Here is an 18,197-nt window from a genome sequence, read left to right on the forward strand (position 1 = left end):
ATCGCACCCTTACAAAGATGCAAACATGCAAGACAGGTGATTGCTTCATTGATATGTTAGCTGTAAGTTAACTGTCATTAAACTGGTAGCGATAAGGAAAGTAATAAACTAGGAAAATGTTTTCGAAGAAGATTGCGAAGGTGAAATGATCGGAGAGAGGGGCGTGGGATGGGGGGGGGGGACGTTTGAACTTGGAGAGTTTAGGCTCTTGATTGCTCAAATTTGTAACTCAACAGATGCTGTTTTGAAACGTAAAACTGACTGAAACATGCAGTCGGAAGAAATAATACCGTGTTAGACACTTTAACGAAACCCTTTGTTAAGGCCCGATCATTCTAGGCGCGACGCGATGCAATAAAAAAACGTTAAAATAGTGTTAATATTTAGACCTATTCACACTTGGAGCGATGCGATGCGAGCAATGCGATGTAATTCGACAGCTTTCATGGCAAATAACTCATCGCACGGTGATATATGTGTAAGGGGAACCGTAATTATAATATATATATATAGAGAGAGAGAGAGGCGAAATACGGTACAGACCTAAAGGTTAAAATCACACAGTGGGAGGTCCTTTAGCTTTTCATTGTTTGGAAGTTGGAATTCCAAATACCGTTATTATTATGCTGTTTCTCCAGCCTTACTATAAGTCAATTGTAGGAGTCTAACAATACATTTCTATTGCAAAAGTATCTGCCTAATTGTTTTGTTTTTTTGCCTTTTGTAAGTTGTTTATTAGTTATTTTGAATTGTCTTTTATGGAACGTTGGCTTATCACAAAGTGTTTACGAAAAAAAATTTGCTTTGCATGGGTGACTTGCTTTGAATATAAATTTTTTCTTTGTCCTCTTGGGAGTGGGCAGCGTATAAGAGAGTGTGGCTTCGAATGACTAATATCTCTAAAGTTGTTAGTATGCTGTGGACATATTAGTTTTTCTTTTAACTTCACGTATTGATCGTGAACTAACCGTCTAACGCCATGGCAGTCCACTTGAAGACAATCAATTATTGTGGCCTTTTCGTTTTCCTGATGTATGGTAGGTGTAAATAAAGTTTTTATTTTGCTATTTTAAATTCATTCTCATTGTTTCTTTCTAAGTTTCACAACTAATATCGGTACCTCGGTACCTTTGGATAGCAGTTAATAACTTTAATGTTATACAATTTCGATTATACTAAGAAAACAAAAATGAACAAAGAGTCATCATCATCATCATCATCATCATCATCATCATCATCATCATCATCATCATCATCATCATCATCATCATCATCATCATCATCATCATCATCATCATCATCATCATCATCATCATCATCATCATCATCATCATCATCATCATCATCATCATCATCATCATCATCATCATCATCATCATCATCATCATCATCATCATCATCATCATCATCATCATGAATTTCATGCAACCCTCAATATTTCGTCTGCCGCATACTTTGCACAGCAGTATAAATCACTGGTTACAAAATAATCACAATTTAAAAAGAAAATGACACTTGCTCTTTATCAGTATACATGTGAATGAAAATTTGACTAAACAATATAAGACGTACCTTGTAAGATTGGATTTTATTTTAGGCTAGCATTACAATAATTATGTTTGCGATTTCAAGTCAAATGGCTGCTTTAAATCATTCACCTTTGGATAGTGTCATGGTCGACACCATTTACGCAAAGTAATCGATTACAACCGTTCAAATCTGTGACAGCATTTTATGTAAAATTGAATTACCCATCACGAAATACAACCGACACACTATAATTTAGTAGGTGTCATTGTGACGGCAAAAAAATCCGACAATATTTTGTCATAAAATAGCAGCTCGAGCAGAAATTTCACAAACAAAATCGTGCTAGATTGAGGGACATGTTGACATTTATTTTGTATATACTTATTCGTCCATCCGTCATCTCTCCATCCGTCAATTTATTTCCCGTCCGTCCGTCCGTCCGTCCGTCCGTCCGTCCGTCCGTCCGTCCGTCCGTCCGTCCGTCCGTCCGTCCGTCCGTCCGTCCGTCCGTCCGTCCGTCCGTCCGTCCGTCCGTCCGTCCGTCCGTCCGTCCGTCCGTCCGTCCGTCCGTCCGTCCGTCCGTCCGTCCGTCCGTCCGTCCGTCCGTCCGTCCGTCCGTCCGTCCGTCCGTCCGTCCGTCCGTCCGTGCATTTGTCCGCTCGCCCGTCGGATACCATTAAATAGTCACTAAACTGATGCGGGTTTTGCATGTTCATTCAGTATAATAAACTTACGTCATTATCGGTACATGTAAGCTTTGTTGTTTTCCCAATCTTATTTTGATACATATTATCTTTTTTTTCAGTGTCTATCAATGCCATGCCACCTCCGTCGGGTTACCCGCTTTTCTACGTCATGTCTCATTATCCGGAAACTGGTCGCTCTACGCCTATTTACGTGTACGCGTTGACCCGATTTCAACTTGGCGATAGTGATACAGTGGATATCTCAATCACAAAGGACGGAGGGCTACCTACCAATGCATTGCAGACTGGTTCGATCATTGACAATCAAGGAGACTTTTACGGATGTTTCCTTCGGGTAGATGAGTTGAACCGCCGACGAGGAATGCGGTATGGGCAATATCGAGGACATTTGAATTTTGCCGACGGAATAAGTGAATTCACTGGTTACACATTTGTAAAACCAAAATCAGGTGACTATTATTTAAGTGATTTCAGTTTTTTTTTCTTCTTTTTTTTTGGAGGGGGGGGGGGGGAAACTGACAGTTTACGTATTGATTCTTGAAATTGAAAATTATCCAGTTTCATGTAACTTGTTGAACTGTAAACAGTGCACAGTACATGCACTGAATTACCCTGATCTTGTGTTAGATTTTTTTATTTTTAATGATTCCCTTTCCAATGGGACTCATGACACAGACTTGAGTTGGCATCATGACATCATAACACGGTTTACATTCTTAAATGTCAACCTATTGTACTTGAGAGTGGATCAAAGTGTTTCGTTTTCTTCGTGCAAAGGGTCTATCTTGGAAAAAGATTTCTTTAAAAAGAAAAGTATCATTTCTTTGGCAATATTCAAAGCTTACAATATTACTTTGAAAGGAACTTTCTTATAATATTTGAATGTATTTCCCTTGTTTTTAATGAGGTTGTTTTGTGGGTAGGTTTCTTTCATATTAACCAGGTTTGAGCAAGTATTGATATGTTATCACCGATGTAGTCAATAATAACGTAGAAATCTGCTTGATTTTTCCTCCTTTTCTTTAAAGTCATGCCCTGCAAAATATTGATTTACGGATTAATTACATAATATGCTACAACGTTATAGTTCTACCGATTCGTGCATACAAGGATCCCCAAAGTAACTGCGAAACTTTCACAGTTGAGTTAACCAAATACATTTTAGTGACATTATGGCCAAAAGGGTATGTTTGTTAACTTTTCTTTTGTTCATGACCGTCGTATGGAATGTAAAATATGAAGATTTACTACATAACTATGATCTTTGTTGCAATGTGTGTATTCTCACAGAGGAGGTTGGGCGTGCGGGCGCGCCCGTGCGTTTGTTTTGCTATCTGACCGAGGACTTGAACAAAAGAATTCCAGGTCCTCGGGTTGTGATTTCTAAAGAATCACCACGTCCTCGGAAGAATTCTATTTTATGGGGTATTGTTAAGGTGAGGGTACGTGGATTTGAACAATTAAAAATACAATGGGGTCCTCGGTATGAATGTAATACAAACATGTGTGTGTGTGCGCGAGTGCCTGTGCGTGTGTGTACATGTTTTGTAATCTGTCTGAGGACTTTGAACAAAGGAATTCCAATTCCTCAGACATCATTTCAAAAGAATCACCTTCAAGTTTCACGTTTCAAGTCTCGTCCCTCATAAGTATTCTACTTTTCGGGGGTATTGTTAAAGTCAGGGTACAATGAACAATGAACAATGGCAAAAACAATGGGGTCCTCATTCTGTATGTAAAATACACCTGCGTGTGTGTGGGTGTTTGCACGTTCTGTCTTAAGGGCACTTCCTCATTCATTTGGATGACTAGATCAGATGCCGGGCCTGTAAGTATTAATTTCTTTTGTCCGCCTTCCATCGCCAGTCGGAGGAAAATGGTTTAGTCTGGGGATTTCTTACGTTCAGAAGGGAACTATTTAAACCACTCGTCTGTTATATACACCATTATCAACCTCACACAAAAATCGTAGTTTAAGTGTGCCTTAGATTACACTTTTTTTTAAATCTAAACGCCTATATTTTTTTTCAGGTGGAGTATCCCCCTATGATAGTCGACTTCAGCGACCCCCTAGGCACATCCTTCATCCACCTCTTTCTTTTCCATAAAGCTTCCTGGCCCTCTGACCTAAAACAGTCTGTGTGAATCTAGAATCTACCAAACAGCACCACCCCCCCCCTCCCCACCCATCCAGTTTTGAATTCATATGCACGTTACCGTATCGATTCCCTCGTTAATAAAGGAATTTGGGATTTGATTTTATGTTTACTGTCCATGAATTATACATGTCATGTATTACACTTAGATAATCTTTGACTGCATTTCAGCTGTACTCGACACACGAGGTGTACGGACGGTTACCATATACCCTAAGTCAACGACATCTAGCGATCTGAAGAAGGAGGTATCCATTGGTGTTCGCTGGTCACCTGGATGTAGAAAGATTGTTTGGAGTAAGGGAAAAGCGAGAAATATAAACACTGGGCCGAGACTGATCCTTAAAACTACTGACGACGCTGGTCTCTACACCATACAAAGACCGCGACGGGGTGGTAGAGGTTTTTCTGTCCAAATTCTAGTCATTGCTGCAAGTAAGTACTGTGCCATAATATGATAAGGGTCCAGGGACCACGCAACGCAAAACAGAGAATTCGAAGAAGATCAGTTTCAGATTATTTGCTAAACACTCTTCACTGCTGTTTAATGGAATTGGTCTAATGTAGGTTGACGTAAAGACGCTTGCATACGTTTCGAATTAAGTTTTTTTTTTTTTGCATTGTTTGTATCCAGAATACCTCTTTCTATTTAATAATATGTGAGGCTTAATTACTGAACAATGAATTCGAACAACTAATAATTTAAACACATAACGTACACACACCCATATATATATATATATATATATATATATATATATATATATATATATATATATATATATATATATATATATATATATATACAATGATTGTACAATCATAACACTTGGGTAATACGCCCTTAATGACAGTTATTCAAAGCCAATTTATACGCTTTAACACACCAGTAGAATCACTGTGGTCGAGTGATACGGACTTCGGTTCGTGACACGAAGATCCGTGGTTCGATTCCTACCTTCGCCTGATGAGTCCCAAAAGGACGAAACCGGTCGTGAAGTGGAATTTTTCTGGTGTGTTATTCTTTATTGATTTATCTAGATATATATATATATATATATATATACATAGATAGATGGACGGACGGACGGACATACAGACAGATATACAGAGGTTAAATTAAGCAAATTATACCTAAAGTTCAGTTCAAATATAACCACTTAAAATATAACTTATATATTGGGGTTGCTTTTGAATGACGTTTAACCAGATTTTTTTTATACTTTCCTTAAAGCTTGTCCAGCGAATTATTATTACGATACTGGAAAATGTACTGAGTCTAAAAAAGAGTGCCAAAATGGCGGTGTTCTTAGCGACAACTTCGACTTATGCATCTGTCCTCCTTTCTTGACTGGTGGATTGTGCGACTGTGGTAAGTTAAAATATATTATGTATGCGTGTATGTGTGTGTGTTGATTTGTGTGTAGTATGTAGGCTATGCATAATTGATTACAGATGATGCGTGTCTAAGAATAGCCCAATTTATCTCCGGAAAAGAGCTATTAAAACAAAACACTGTCCAACATATTACGTCCGCTCTTATAGCTGTATACAATAGCGTACCTCTAAATTGGTTCAATCTTTATTTTCCAACAATCTGTAGCTCTTGACCCTACCGGTGAACAACTTTATCTAAATTACGAAGAAACTTTGACATGTGAAGATCTGCCAGGTGGCGACCCAAAGTGCAAAGGTAATTTAGTTTGCTTTGGAGACAACTACGGATGCAAGTGTTCATCTGGCTGGTGGGGAAACGCGTGTGATCGAGGTACGTACTTCTTAATTAAGTCAGATTAAGGGGGAAAAATTGTCTAAACATATACATGCATGGGGACCTATAAATAATTCATATAAAGATAACTTGAAACTTGAAACCTCAAAAAGAACCAGGTCTCGCAGATTCTGTCGCAAAGAGATACATACCTCATGATGCAACACCACCAAAAGTGCAGTTGTTGCCATTGAGTGCCAACTCTAGGTAGGAGAAACAAACTTACTTTCCAAAGGTCTAAATTTTTGCCCTAAGCCAGTGCAAGTTAACGCTCAGAAACTTTCTCTTGACTTAAATATGTTCTATCGACACTTACGTCTCCGTGACTTTTTTGCCGACAGAAATGGCAATAACACCACGCAACAAATCAACAACTTGCATTCCAATTTTAAGCCAAAAAGCTCGTGGAATCCGCCCAAGTCCCATTGTGCGCCTCTTGAATAATTTATTTCGGAAATTAAAGAGAATGTAAAACACAGACCTCTGGCCCAGGCTTCCGCGACAATCTCAACAAAACTGAGAGACAGGCCTTCCATGAACTCCGGAAGCGCGATGACATTGTCATCACGCCAGCCGACAAGGGTTCTGCAATTGTCGCTATGGGCAAACAATTCTACAGAGAGGAAGCCAACAGACTACTCGGCAACCCTCAACACTACAAGCTCCTGGATTCTGATCCTGCTCAAGAAATCACACAAAACGTGAAAAGAGTCATCCAAAAGAGAGTCTCTAACGGTTCCATTGACCGCAAGTTAGGCCAAAACCTCCTTGAAAACGACCCAAAACCTGGTCGCTTTTATTTTTGGCCTAAAATTCACAAAGAAGGCAATCCCGGGAGGCCCATAATATCGGGTAATGGTACAGCGACTAATAAAATTTCCAAATTCGTGGATCTTCTCATCCAACTTCTTGTTTAGTCCCTACCGTCCTATTTGCAGGACACTACGGATTTCATCCGGAAAATTGGGGACATAAACAATCTTCCCCTATCGACTCTGTTATATATATATATATATATGTACTACTATCTACTATCAGCATACTATCATACTATCAGCGTCCATATGATCTACCTGGTTAGGGTGTCCGCATGTAAAGCGAGAGGCGTTGGTTCGAATCCCGGTGGAGGCTGGAATTTTACAGCTTCTTACATTTTCAAATGAAATACCTACATATATATGTATTGCTATAGTGGTTCTTCTATAGATTGAATGTACACACACACACACACACACATATATATATATATATACATATACATATACACACACATACACACTCATATATATATATTTATATATTTATGTATATACATATACGCACACACACACATACACACACAAATAATACATATATATATATATATACATATACGCACACACACACATACACACACAAATAATACATATATATATATATATATATATATATATATATATAAATTCAATTGCATTAATCATTTATTACCACTTCATATACATACAATTTTTTGCTCTTGCAGCTTGTCCTAAAGGTAAATGGGGAGCTAGTTGTGAGCAGAACTGTCCCGACAACGAATCGGATTGTAACCGATTTTATGGACCTTCATCTAATCTAAAAGTATGCAGAAGAATCCCTTAATTAAATGTCTTGTCATAATCTGATATAATTTTCTGTCTTTTGGTGAACGGGCATGTAAGCTTCTGCTATTCTTTGTCATTCTTTTATGAGTATATTGGTCTATTAAAAGCTTTCGTAATTTTTCTTCGATTCTAATTGTTATGTCATTGGCCATTCTATTGACCAATCTTAAGTTTAATATTATACAATTTTAAGCAGGTTTGTCCAAGAAATATTCAACGTTTGATTTAATGCTTGGTTAATTATGTATGCATAAGTTTCAAAACTTAGTTTTAAGTAAAAAGCATGAGTATAAAAGTTCCTCCTCAACTAAGGCTACATCTGTCATTCAAGTTCCTGCATATCGCCCTCATTCGAATGATCACGGTTATAATTAATAAAAGAATAAATCAGGGCTCACAATTTATCCGAAACTCCAGAATATTGATACAGATTGTATCCATATCAGCCATCCACGATAATGTAACTCCTGTAATGTTAATAGTCTGCATGTCTTTAATATTTTATGCACGCTGTAAAAGTCTTTTTTTTTCATCTTTGGTATCTGTTTTGTATGTGCCGTTTAAATGGTTAAAAAAGAGGGCGGAGAGGTAAGGCGGTGATTGGAAGCAGACACATAATACGGAATGTTATAAAAGTATAGTACCCCCTCAGTTGGGCTTCAATCTTTCAAAAAATTGCCTGAATATGGCAAAGATGATCAGATGACGTATTGCTTAAAGTGATATCATCAATGAATTGCAGACATAACTTCCACGTAAGACCTCGCAACGCAACAGCGCTTCCGCCATTACCCTCTGGAATGTGGCGGGACTGTTCTTAAGACACATCAGTAACCGTTTATACTGATTCAATCCCACGTGACAACGAAAGGTTGTTTATCGTCGTCAAGGGCGGCGGAACGGGGGGGGGGGAGACACAGGGGGAACGTGCCCCCAACTTTTCCTCAGTTTAAAAATGTGCCCCTTTTCTACATAGAAATTGTACTCTTGATCACCTTATTAGGTCAGCGATATTTTAGTAAGAGATCTAATCCTAATTTAGAACTATTAATGAATTTCTATGGGTCAAACTCAAAGCTATTTCGAATGGAAATTTTTTTGTTAAGCTCTTAACAAGAAATAAACTCTAATTCAGCAGTGCCATTATGCATATTCAATTTGCTAAAAAAATCCTGATGCATTTCCAAAAATGCATTGCTATATTACAAAAATTGTGACTTTGTAATAAGCAGAAGCCATTTATAGCCTACCATGAATAATTAATGTAGTTTTAATACACCATAACCTTCCCCATCCTTTCGTATTTTGACATATTTCATTGCTTTCATACATGTATCGATCGCGTGTGCAGGGACTTGGACTTTTTAATGATTTCACCTCACTTTGTCTCGAAAGAAAACTTGTTCCTTGTTTTCCAATTTGCACATTGGATACATGCAGTGCTAGTATGCATTTTTTCCTTGGGGGGTTTCGGGGCGTTGATGGAGTGATGTGTGTACGCAAATATTTATAATACAATAAGAGTTTTAAAGGATACCAAATATCAGGCTGCATCAGTCCAATCGAATTTCTGCAAAGTGCCCTTCGACGTCGGTCCCCCCCCCCCACCCCCCAGATTAAAAGTGCTTCTGCCGCCCTTGATTGTCGCGAGTTTCGATCAAGAAGCATCTGGTGGAATCCATTTTGTAAGTCTGGTTGAAGTAAACTATTTTGGGTCTTGTGTACCTATATTATCAAGAGCCTACGGAAGCGTAGAAGGGACATTGCATTGACGAGTTACCAACTTGACAAAACGACAATTATCTGCAAATTGACGAGTTGACCAGATGGTAACGTGACAAAATTCAGAAAATTGACGTTTTGACGAGATAACGGATCTCGTCAATGCATCAATTTTCTGCAAATTGACGAGTTGCACACTTACTACCATCTCGACAAGATGACAAATTTGCAGAAAATTGTTGCATTGACGAGATCCGTTATCTCGTCAATTTCTGATTTTTTTCAATTTAAAATAGTTTTCAGGGGGGGGGGTTGGGGGAGAAATTTTTAATTATTTTTCTCGAAACTTTGTTTACATTTCATTTGACCCCGAACTCACTTGATTGAGGGGCCCCGCTCCATTGTCGGGCCCAGGGCCCGGTGATCTCTTAAGACGGCCCTGCTCCCAACCCTAACGGACATTTCCTTCTCAAGTTATCGCAAAAATACTAGTTTTTTTTTATCAATAATTGACCTTTGTTGACCTTCGATCACATTACCGTTATGTTTGGAAACGATCCCTTAGCCCACTACTCCCAAAATATCAACCATGTCGGACCCTGCCAATGGGACTTATTGCTGTTTTTAACATATTTGTTTTTGGCATCTAACTGACCTTTGCGGGCACCAAAAACAATAGGGATTATCCTCTTACTATTGGCTATCCACCCACCAAGTTTGGTCATGAAACATCATTTCCTTATTAAGTTATCGTGCATACAAGCTAAAGCGTCTCACACACACACACACGCACACGCAAACCTGAATACATAGGTTCCTTTGCTTTTAGCAAGGAACCAAAAATGAAATAAATTTACCCATGTAATGTTCTTTAAAGGAATGTCCTTCAATAAATATGCATAAAACGGAACAAACAAAAATAATAATAAACAATTAAAACGATGAGTTGATGTTTTCAATCAGTCTCAATTATTTATTTATTTATTTTTTTTTCCAGATAAAAATTCAATAGTAAATATATTTAATTATTATGGAGGAGAAAGTACCTGCAAAATAAGGAAACACTGATCATAAAACATTTTATATTTGAAAGACAAAAGTGTCCAGAGTTGAAATGAAACTCAACGCACTCATTTTCATATCAAAACAAAATATAAGTTATCAAATTTTCCTCAGGAACTTTTCAAAGAGTCGTATCAATGATATCTATTGTTATAAGTGTGCTTGAAAACGTAAGATAATAGAATGATTTGAATCCGTCTTGAATGAGTATTAATGATACGTAAAGAACGTTTGGAAAGGAATGTAAGGATAAGGAAATTTTTTGAACAGCAAACAGTGGTAAATTGATTCACTACCTGATAAAGTAACCATAACTGAAAATGTGTATCCACAAAAAAACAACCTGTGACTACCAGCACTGGTTATAATCCAGTCCATGTTAGGAATTCAGATTTGGCAACTAAGCTTTATTTCACCAAATTATTTTACTTACAGATACCAGCTATTCTGAAACGTATGGAGGTTAGGTCCCTATTATAACTTGTGTGTTTGATACATTGTTTACCCCAAAAAAAACATACCATCGACATTATCAAACAGTGTCCAAACGTGCATGGTTGCATAACTCTTTATTATTAGCTAATATATTCAGTTAAAAAAGAAATTAGAGATAATTCCAAAAATAATAAGGTTCGCAAAAATTGTTATGCAGTCATCAGCTTTAACAATAAGTAGCACAATTTTTTTTCAATATTTTTGTTAAACTTTTACATAAAAAAAAAAAACAAATTAAAAAATTCTTGAAAGATTTCATTAATATACTATCCTAAAAAAAACCGATTGCATAGTGTTTGGTTAATAAAACATCATTCATTTTTTAGACAGAATACATATGATGGTAAATATACATATGCTAATTTATTCACATATATAAATATTTGCAAATATATTATTCATTCAATAAAATCGACAAACATGATTACACCTTTACTTAATGATGAATTGTACACACAGGTTACATAGTTGTTTGAGAAAGAGGACCAAACATGGTTGAGGCTTGTGTTATTTCTTTTAGACTTTTCAAGAATTATTTGAAAGAAATGTTTCTAGACACAATGACTTGCTTCAGGACCTATGAGAGAAGATTGAGAATATAGAAGATCATAATTCGAAGGCTTGAACAACTAATCAATATGAGAATGAGAATCAATATAACTGTAGGGGGGGGGGGAAAATGAAATGTTGTTATAGAAAATATTCTAAGAGCTGCAACAAACAAGGTCAAAATTAAAGCGACTTTTAGCAGAGCAAATGGCTCATCTGTTACAAATATAAACGCTGGGTGTATGTGACCTTTTGTTGAAATGAGTCAATAACCGCCTTCTTACCAATTAAGATTAAGATCTAGAGTGATAAATATCTTTGCTACAACCATAATAAACACAAGGTTGACACCCATGCTGAGCTTCCTTTGTTCCCTATTTGTGCTAGTGTGCGCGATCTCTCGCTATTGTTCTCAAATCCAGACAACCAATTAGATCAGCAAGATACGAAAACCTTACAATGGAAAGAAAAGTCGAACACTCTGCTGATGTTTCACCCGCTTAGTTCAGTATATTTGGATGAATCTTTATTTCATTTTGAAATTTAAATTTTTTTAAATTTTATTTGTGAGCAGGTGTAACTACTTTCCTACAAACTTGGTTCGGGGTGATTTAGCTAGTGTCTCCAATTCTGACTACATAGAGCTGCCAGCTAATCGCACCCTTACGAAGACGCAAACATGCAAGACAGGTGATTGCTTCATTGATATGTTAGCTGTAAGTTAACTGTCATCAGCGGCAATAAACAGTATCACAATTGTATTTAAACGTGTCAGAAACGATATTATTTTCCCATTCGAAAACAGTGGTGACAATTTTGGTACAGGTGAAACAACAATATTAACAATATAATGTTAACGAACTAATGCTATTGTGTAAATAAAAACAGAGTTAAGTAAAGGAACTCCAAGGCAAAATAAGATTTCAGAAACGACAGAAATATTTGTTTATTTTAAGGCAACTTCTTTAATACCAGCAGATGTTTATTGAAACCTTTCCTTTAGCATTCTGAGGTTTGCTTTGGAATAATTTAGAATAAATTTTAACTGTCTCATTTGGGGTTTTTAGAAATCGAGCCAAATTCCCTGTTGTTTCTATCCTTAATTAATTACAACTGATTTTCTCTAGACTGACCATTCAATGATGGTAACAGATCTCAAAGACTTACTGTTATGTTTCGTCTGGTTCCAAGTATGGAGCAGTGTCTGCATCTTCTAACTTAAACTGAAAATAAAGCAAAGAAATATTAATAGTCAACTGGTATATGAACATCAAAACCACTAAAAAATATAATTAGGATAGACATTCTAACATTTGTGACATTAACAGTAGGATCCTGTTCCTATGTGTACAGAACACAGGCAAAAAACAACAAAAAGAAAAACAAATTCAAACACAGCATTCTACATATCTCTGGACTACTGGTAAGGATGTCTTTGGCAGAAAGAGGCAAAGGTCTCATTGTTTTGGTGAAAATTCAGAGAAAACTGTAAAGTGCATATGCTAACTTTAAGTTAATATTTCCCTCACTGTTAAGTCTACTTACTTTTTGTTTATGTTTTGCTTATTGTTAGTGTATCTGCTAACTCTTAGTTTTTATATTTTTACCTTAGTGTTAAGTGTATCTGCTAACTGTTAGTTTTTATATTTTCCTTAGTGTTAAGTGTATCTGCTAACGTTTAGTTTTTATATTTCCTTAGTGTTAAGTGTATCTGCTAACTCTTAGTTTTTATATTTTTACCTTAGTGTTAAGTGTATCTGCTAACTGTTAGTTTTTATATTTTCCTTAGTGTTAAGTGTATCTGCTAACTTTTAGTTTTTATATTTCCCTTAGTGTTAAGTGTATCTGCTAACTCTTAGTTTTTATATTTTTACCTTAGTGTTAAGTGTATCTGCTAACTGTTAGTTTTTATATTTTCCTTAGTGTTAAGTGTATCTGCTAACTGTTAGTTTTTATATTTTTACCTTAGTGTTAAGTGTATCTGCTAACTGTTAGTTTTTATATTTTCCTTAGTGTTAAGTGTATCTGCTAACTGTTAGTTTTTATATTTTTACCTTAGTGTTAAGTGTATCTGCTAACTTTTAGTTTTTATATTTCCTTAGTGTTAAGTGTATCTGCTAACTCTTAGTTTTTATATTTTTACCTTAGTGTTAAGTGTATCTGATAACTGTTAGTTTTTATATTTCCCTTAGTGTTAAGTGTATCTGCTAACTTTTAGTTTTCATATTTCCCTTAGTGTTAAGTGTATTTGCTAACTTTTAGTTTTCATATTTCCCTTAGTGTTAAGTGTATCTGCTAACTTTAAGTTAATATTTCCCTTAGTGTTAAGTGTATCTGCTAACTTTAAGTTCATATTTCCCTTAGTGTTAAGTGTATCTGCTAACTTTTAGATTTTATATTTCCCTTAGTGTTAAGTGTATCTGCTAACCTTTAGTTCATATTTCCCTTAGTGTTAAGTGTATCTGCTAACTTTTAGTTTTTATATTTCCCTTAGTGTTAAGTGTATCTGCTAACTGTTAGTTTTTATATTTTTACCTTAGTGTTAAGTGTATCTGCTAACTGTTAGTTTTTATATTTTCCTTAGTGTTAAGTGTATCTGCTAACTTTTAGTTTTTATACTTCCTTAGTGTTAAGTGTATCTGCTAACTGTTAGTTTTTATATTTCCCTTAGTGTTAAGTGTATCTGCTAACTCTTAGTTTTTATATTTTTACCTTAGTGTTAAGTGTATCTGCTAACTTTTAGTTTTTATATTTCCTTAGTGTTAAGTGTATCTGCTAACTGTTAGTTTTTATATTTTTACCTTAGTGTTAAGTGTATCTGCTAACTGTTAGTTCTTATATTTCCTTAGTGTTAAGTGTATCTGCTAGCTCTTAGTTTTTATATTTTTACCTTAGTGTTAAGTGTATCTGCTAACTGTTAGTTTTTATATTTCCCTTTAGTGTTAAGTGTATCTGCTAACTTTTAGTTTTCATATTTCCCTTAGTGTTAAGTGTATTTGCTAACTTTTAGTTTTCATATTTCCCTTAGTGTTAAGTGTATCTGCTAACTTTAAGTTAATATTTCCCTTAGTGTTAAGTGTATCTGCTAACTTTAAGTTCATATTTCCCTTAGTGTTAAGTGTATCTGCTAACTTTTAGATCATATTTCCCTTAGTGTTAAGTGTATTTGCTAACTTTTAGTTTTTATATTTCCCTTAGTGTTAAGTGTATCTGCTAACCTTTAGTTCATATTTCCCTTAGTGTTAAGTGTATCTGCTAACTTTTAGTTCATATTTCCCTTAGTGTGAAGTGTATCTGCTAACCTTTAGTTCATATTTCCCTTAGTGTTAAGTGTATCTGTTAACTTTAAGTTCATATTTCCCTTAGTGTTAAGTGTATCTGCTAACTTTTAGTTCATATTTCCCTTAGTGTTAAGTGTATCTGCTAACTTTAAGTTCATATTTCCCTTAGTGTTAAGTGTATTTGCTAACTTTTAGTTTTTATATTTCCCTTAGTGTTAAGTATATCTGCTAACTTTTAGTTCATATTTCCCTTAGTGTTAAGTGTATCTGCTAACTTTAAATTCATATTTCCCTTAGTGTTAAGTGCTTTGCTAACTTTTAGTTCATATTTCCCTTAGTGTGAAGTGTATCTGCTAACTTTAAATTCATATTTCCCTTAGTGTTAAGTTTATCTGCTAACTTTAAGTTTTTATATTTCCCTTAGTGTTAAGTGTATCTGCTAACTTTTAGTTCATATTTTCCTTAGTGTTAAGTGTATCTGCTAACTTTTAGTTTTTATATTTCCCTTAGTGTTAAGTGTATCTGCTAACTCTTAGTTTTTATATTTTTACCTTAGTGTTAAGTGTATCTGCTAACTGTTAGTTTTTATATTTTCCTTAGTGTTAAGTGTATCTGCTAACTGTTAGTTTTTATATTTTTACCTTAGTGTTAAGTGTATCTGCTAACTGTTAGTTTTTATATTTTCCTTAGTGTTAAGTGTATCTGCTAACTGTTAGTTTTTATATTTTTACCTTAGTGTTAAGTGTATCTGCTAACTTTTAGTTTTTATATTTCCTTAGTGTTAAGTGTATCTGCTAACTCTTAGTTTTTATATTTTTACCTTAGTGTTAAGTGTATCTGATAACTGTTAGTTTTTATATTTCCCTTAGTGTTAAGTGTATCTGCTAACTTTTAGTTTTCATATTTCCCTTAGTGTTAAGTGTATTTGCTAACTTTTAGTTTTCATATTTCCCTTAGTGTTAAGTGTATCTGCTAACTTTAAGTTAATATTTCCCTTAGTGTTAAGTGTATCTGCTAACTTTAAGTTCATATTTCCCTTAGTGTTAAGTGTATCTGCTAACTTTTAGATTTTATATTTCCCTTAGTGTTAAGTGTATCTGCTAACATTTAGTTCATATTTCCCTTAGTGTTAAGTGTATCTGCTAACTTTTAGTTTTTATATTTCCCTTAGTGTTAAGTGTATCTGCTAACTGTTAGTTTTTATATTTTTACCTTAGTGTTAAGTGTATCTGCTAACTGTTAGTTTTTATATTTTCCTTAGTGTTAAGTGTATCTGCTAACTTTTAGTTTTTATACTTCCTTAGTGTTAAGTGTATCTGCTAACTGTTAGTTTTTATATTTCCCTTAGTGTTAAGTGTATCTGCTAACTCTTAGTTTTTATATTTTTACCTTAGTGTTAAGTGTATCTGCTAACTTTTAGTTTTTATATTTCCTTAGTGTTAAGTGTATCTGCTAACTCTTAGTTTTTATATTTTTACCTTAGTGTTAAGTGTATCTGATAACTGTTAGTTTTTATATTTCCCTTAGTGTTAAGTGTATCTGCTAACTTTTAGTTTTCATATTTCCCTTAGTGTTAAGTGTATTTGCTAACTTTTAGTTTTCATATTTCCCTTAGTGTTAAGTGTATCTGCTAACTTTAAGTTAATATTTCCCTTAGTGTTAAGTGTATCTGCTAACTTTAAGTTCATATTTCCCTTAGTGTTAAGTGTATCTGCTAACTTTTAGATTTTATATTTCCCTTAGTGTTAAGTGTATCTGCTAACATTTAGTTCATATTTCCCTTAGTGTTAAGTGTATCTGCTAACTTTTAGTTTTTATATTTCCCTTAGTGTTAAGTGTATCTGCTAACTGTTAGTTTTTATATTTTTACCTTAGTGTTAAGTGTATCTGCTAACTGTTAGTTTTTATATTTTCCTTAGTGTTAAGTGTATCTGCTAACTTTTAGTTTTTATACTTCCTTAGTGTTAAGTGTATCTGCTAACTGTTAGTTTTTATATTTCCCTTAGTGTTAAGTGTATCTGCTAACTCTTAGTTTTTATATTTTTACCTTAGTGTTAAGTGTATCTGCTAACTTTTAGTTTTTATATTTCCTTAGTGTTAAGTGTATCTGCTAACTGTTAGTTTTTATATTTTTACCTTAGTGTTAAGTGTATCTGCTAACTGTTAGTTCTTATATTTCCTTAGTGTTAAGTGTATCTGCTAGCTCTTAGTTTTTTATATTTTTACCTTAGTGTTAAGTGTATCTGCTAACTGTAAGTTTTTATATTTCCCTTAGTGTTAAGTGTATCTGCTAACTTTTAGTTTTCATATTTCCCTTAGTGTTAAGTGTATTTGCTAACTTTTAGTTTTCATATTTCCCTTAGTGTTAAGTGTATCTGCTAACTTTAAGTTAATATTTCCCTTAGTGTTAAGTGTATCTGCTAACTTTAAGTTCATATTTCCCTTAGTGTTAAGTGTATCTGCTAACTTTTAGATCATATTTCCCTTAGTGTTAAGTGTATTTGCTAACTTTTAGTTTTTATATTTCCCTTAGTGTTAAGTGTATCTGCTAACCTTTAGTTCATATTTCCCTTAGTGTTAAGTGTATCTGCTAACTTTTAGTTCATATTTCCCTTAGTGTGAAGTGTATCTGCTAACCTTTAGTTCATATTTCCCTTAGTGTTAAGTGTATCTGTTAACTTTAAGTTCATATTTCCCTTAGTGTTAAGTGTATCTGCTAACTTTTAGTTCATATTTCCCTTAGTGTTAAGTGTATCTGCTAACTTTAAGTTCATATTTCCCTTAGTGTTAAGTGTATTTGCTAACTTTTAGTTTTTATATTTCCCTTAGTGTTAAGTATATCTGCTAACTTTTAGTTCATATTTCCCTTAGTGTTAAGTGTATCTGCTAACTTTAAATTCATATTTCCCTTAGTGTTAAGTGCTTTGCTAACTTTAAGTTCATATTTCCCTTAGTGTGAAGTGTATCTGCTAACTTTAAATTCATATTTCCCTTAGTGTTAAGTGTATCTGCTAACTTTAAGTTTTTATATTTCCCTTAGTGTTAAGTGTATCTGCTAACTTTTAGTTCATATTTCCCTTAGTGTTAAGTGTATCTGCTAACTTTAAATTCATATTTCCTTTAGTGTTAAGTGCTTTGCTAACTTTAAGTTCATATTTCCCTTACATCTGTCATGGGCGTATCGCTGGGTCCATACATCGGGTTGTCAACTCCAGCTAATATAACAGAACCGGATCCGCTGCTGATGAAAGATAAGATTAAAATAAAAGACATGTCACATCTCAACTATAAATCACTTGAAA

At 34.6% G+C, this 18,197-nt stretch overlaps 3 protein-coding genes across 8 annotated transcripts in view; 2 read left to right on the forward strand and 1 right to left on the reverse strand.

Annotated features, from left to right (window-relative positions):
• LOC139982345 (MAM and LDL-receptor class A domain-containing protein 1-like) overlaps positions 1-18,197 on the reverse strand; it is a 191,689-nt gene that overhangs the window by 930 nt on the left and 172,562 nt on the right. For 4 of the 6 annotated variants that reach the window (XM_071995074.1, XM_071995072.1, XM_071995080.1 and 1 more), the window contains 3 exons: positions 18,061-18,136; positions 12,782-12,837; positions 10,487-11,642 (listed from right to left, as the gene is read on the reverse strand). In XM_071995074.1, the coding sequence (XP_071851175.1) occupies positions 12,784-12,837; positions 18,061-18,136 (130 nt within the window). In that variant the 3' untranslated portion in view covers positions 10,487-11,642; positions 12,782-12,783. Of the gene's footprint in view, positions 1-10,486; positions 11,643-12,781; positions 12,838-18,060; positions 18,137-18,197 lie in introns of those variants that run through there. The other 2 variants (XM_071995081.1, XM_071995073.1) reach the window with 2 other exon arrangements.
• Positions 900-8,649, forward strand: LOC139982349 (uncharacterized). Its single transcript, XM_071995087.1, has 6 exons — positions 900-1,037; positions 2,336-2,686; positions 4,565-4,828; positions 5,628-5,765; positions 5,997-6,161; positions 7,666-8,649. The coding sequence occupies exons 1-6, from the start codon at positions 980-982 to the stop codon at positions 7,782-7,784; spliced, it is 1,095 nt and encodes a 364-aa protein (XP_071851188.1). The 5' UTR covers positions 900-979; the 3' UTR covers positions 7,785-8,649.
• The window catches only part of LOC139982346 (uncharacterized), a 43,063-nt gene continuing 25,798 nt past the window's right edge, over positions 933-18,197 (forward strand). The window contains exon 1 of the mRNA XM_071995084.1: positions 933-967. The gene's annotated coding sequence lies outside the window, so the exon portion shown is untranslated. The remainder of the gene's footprint in view (positions 968-18,197) is intronic.

Source organism: Apostichopus japonicus, chromosome 16 (assembly GCF_037975245.1).
Source record: "Apostichopus japonicus isolate 1M-3 chromosome 16, ASM3797524v1, whole genome shotgun sequence".
NCBI lineage: Eukaryota > Metazoa > Echinodermata > Holothuroidea > Aspidochirotida > Stichopodidae > Apostichopus > Apostichopus japonicus.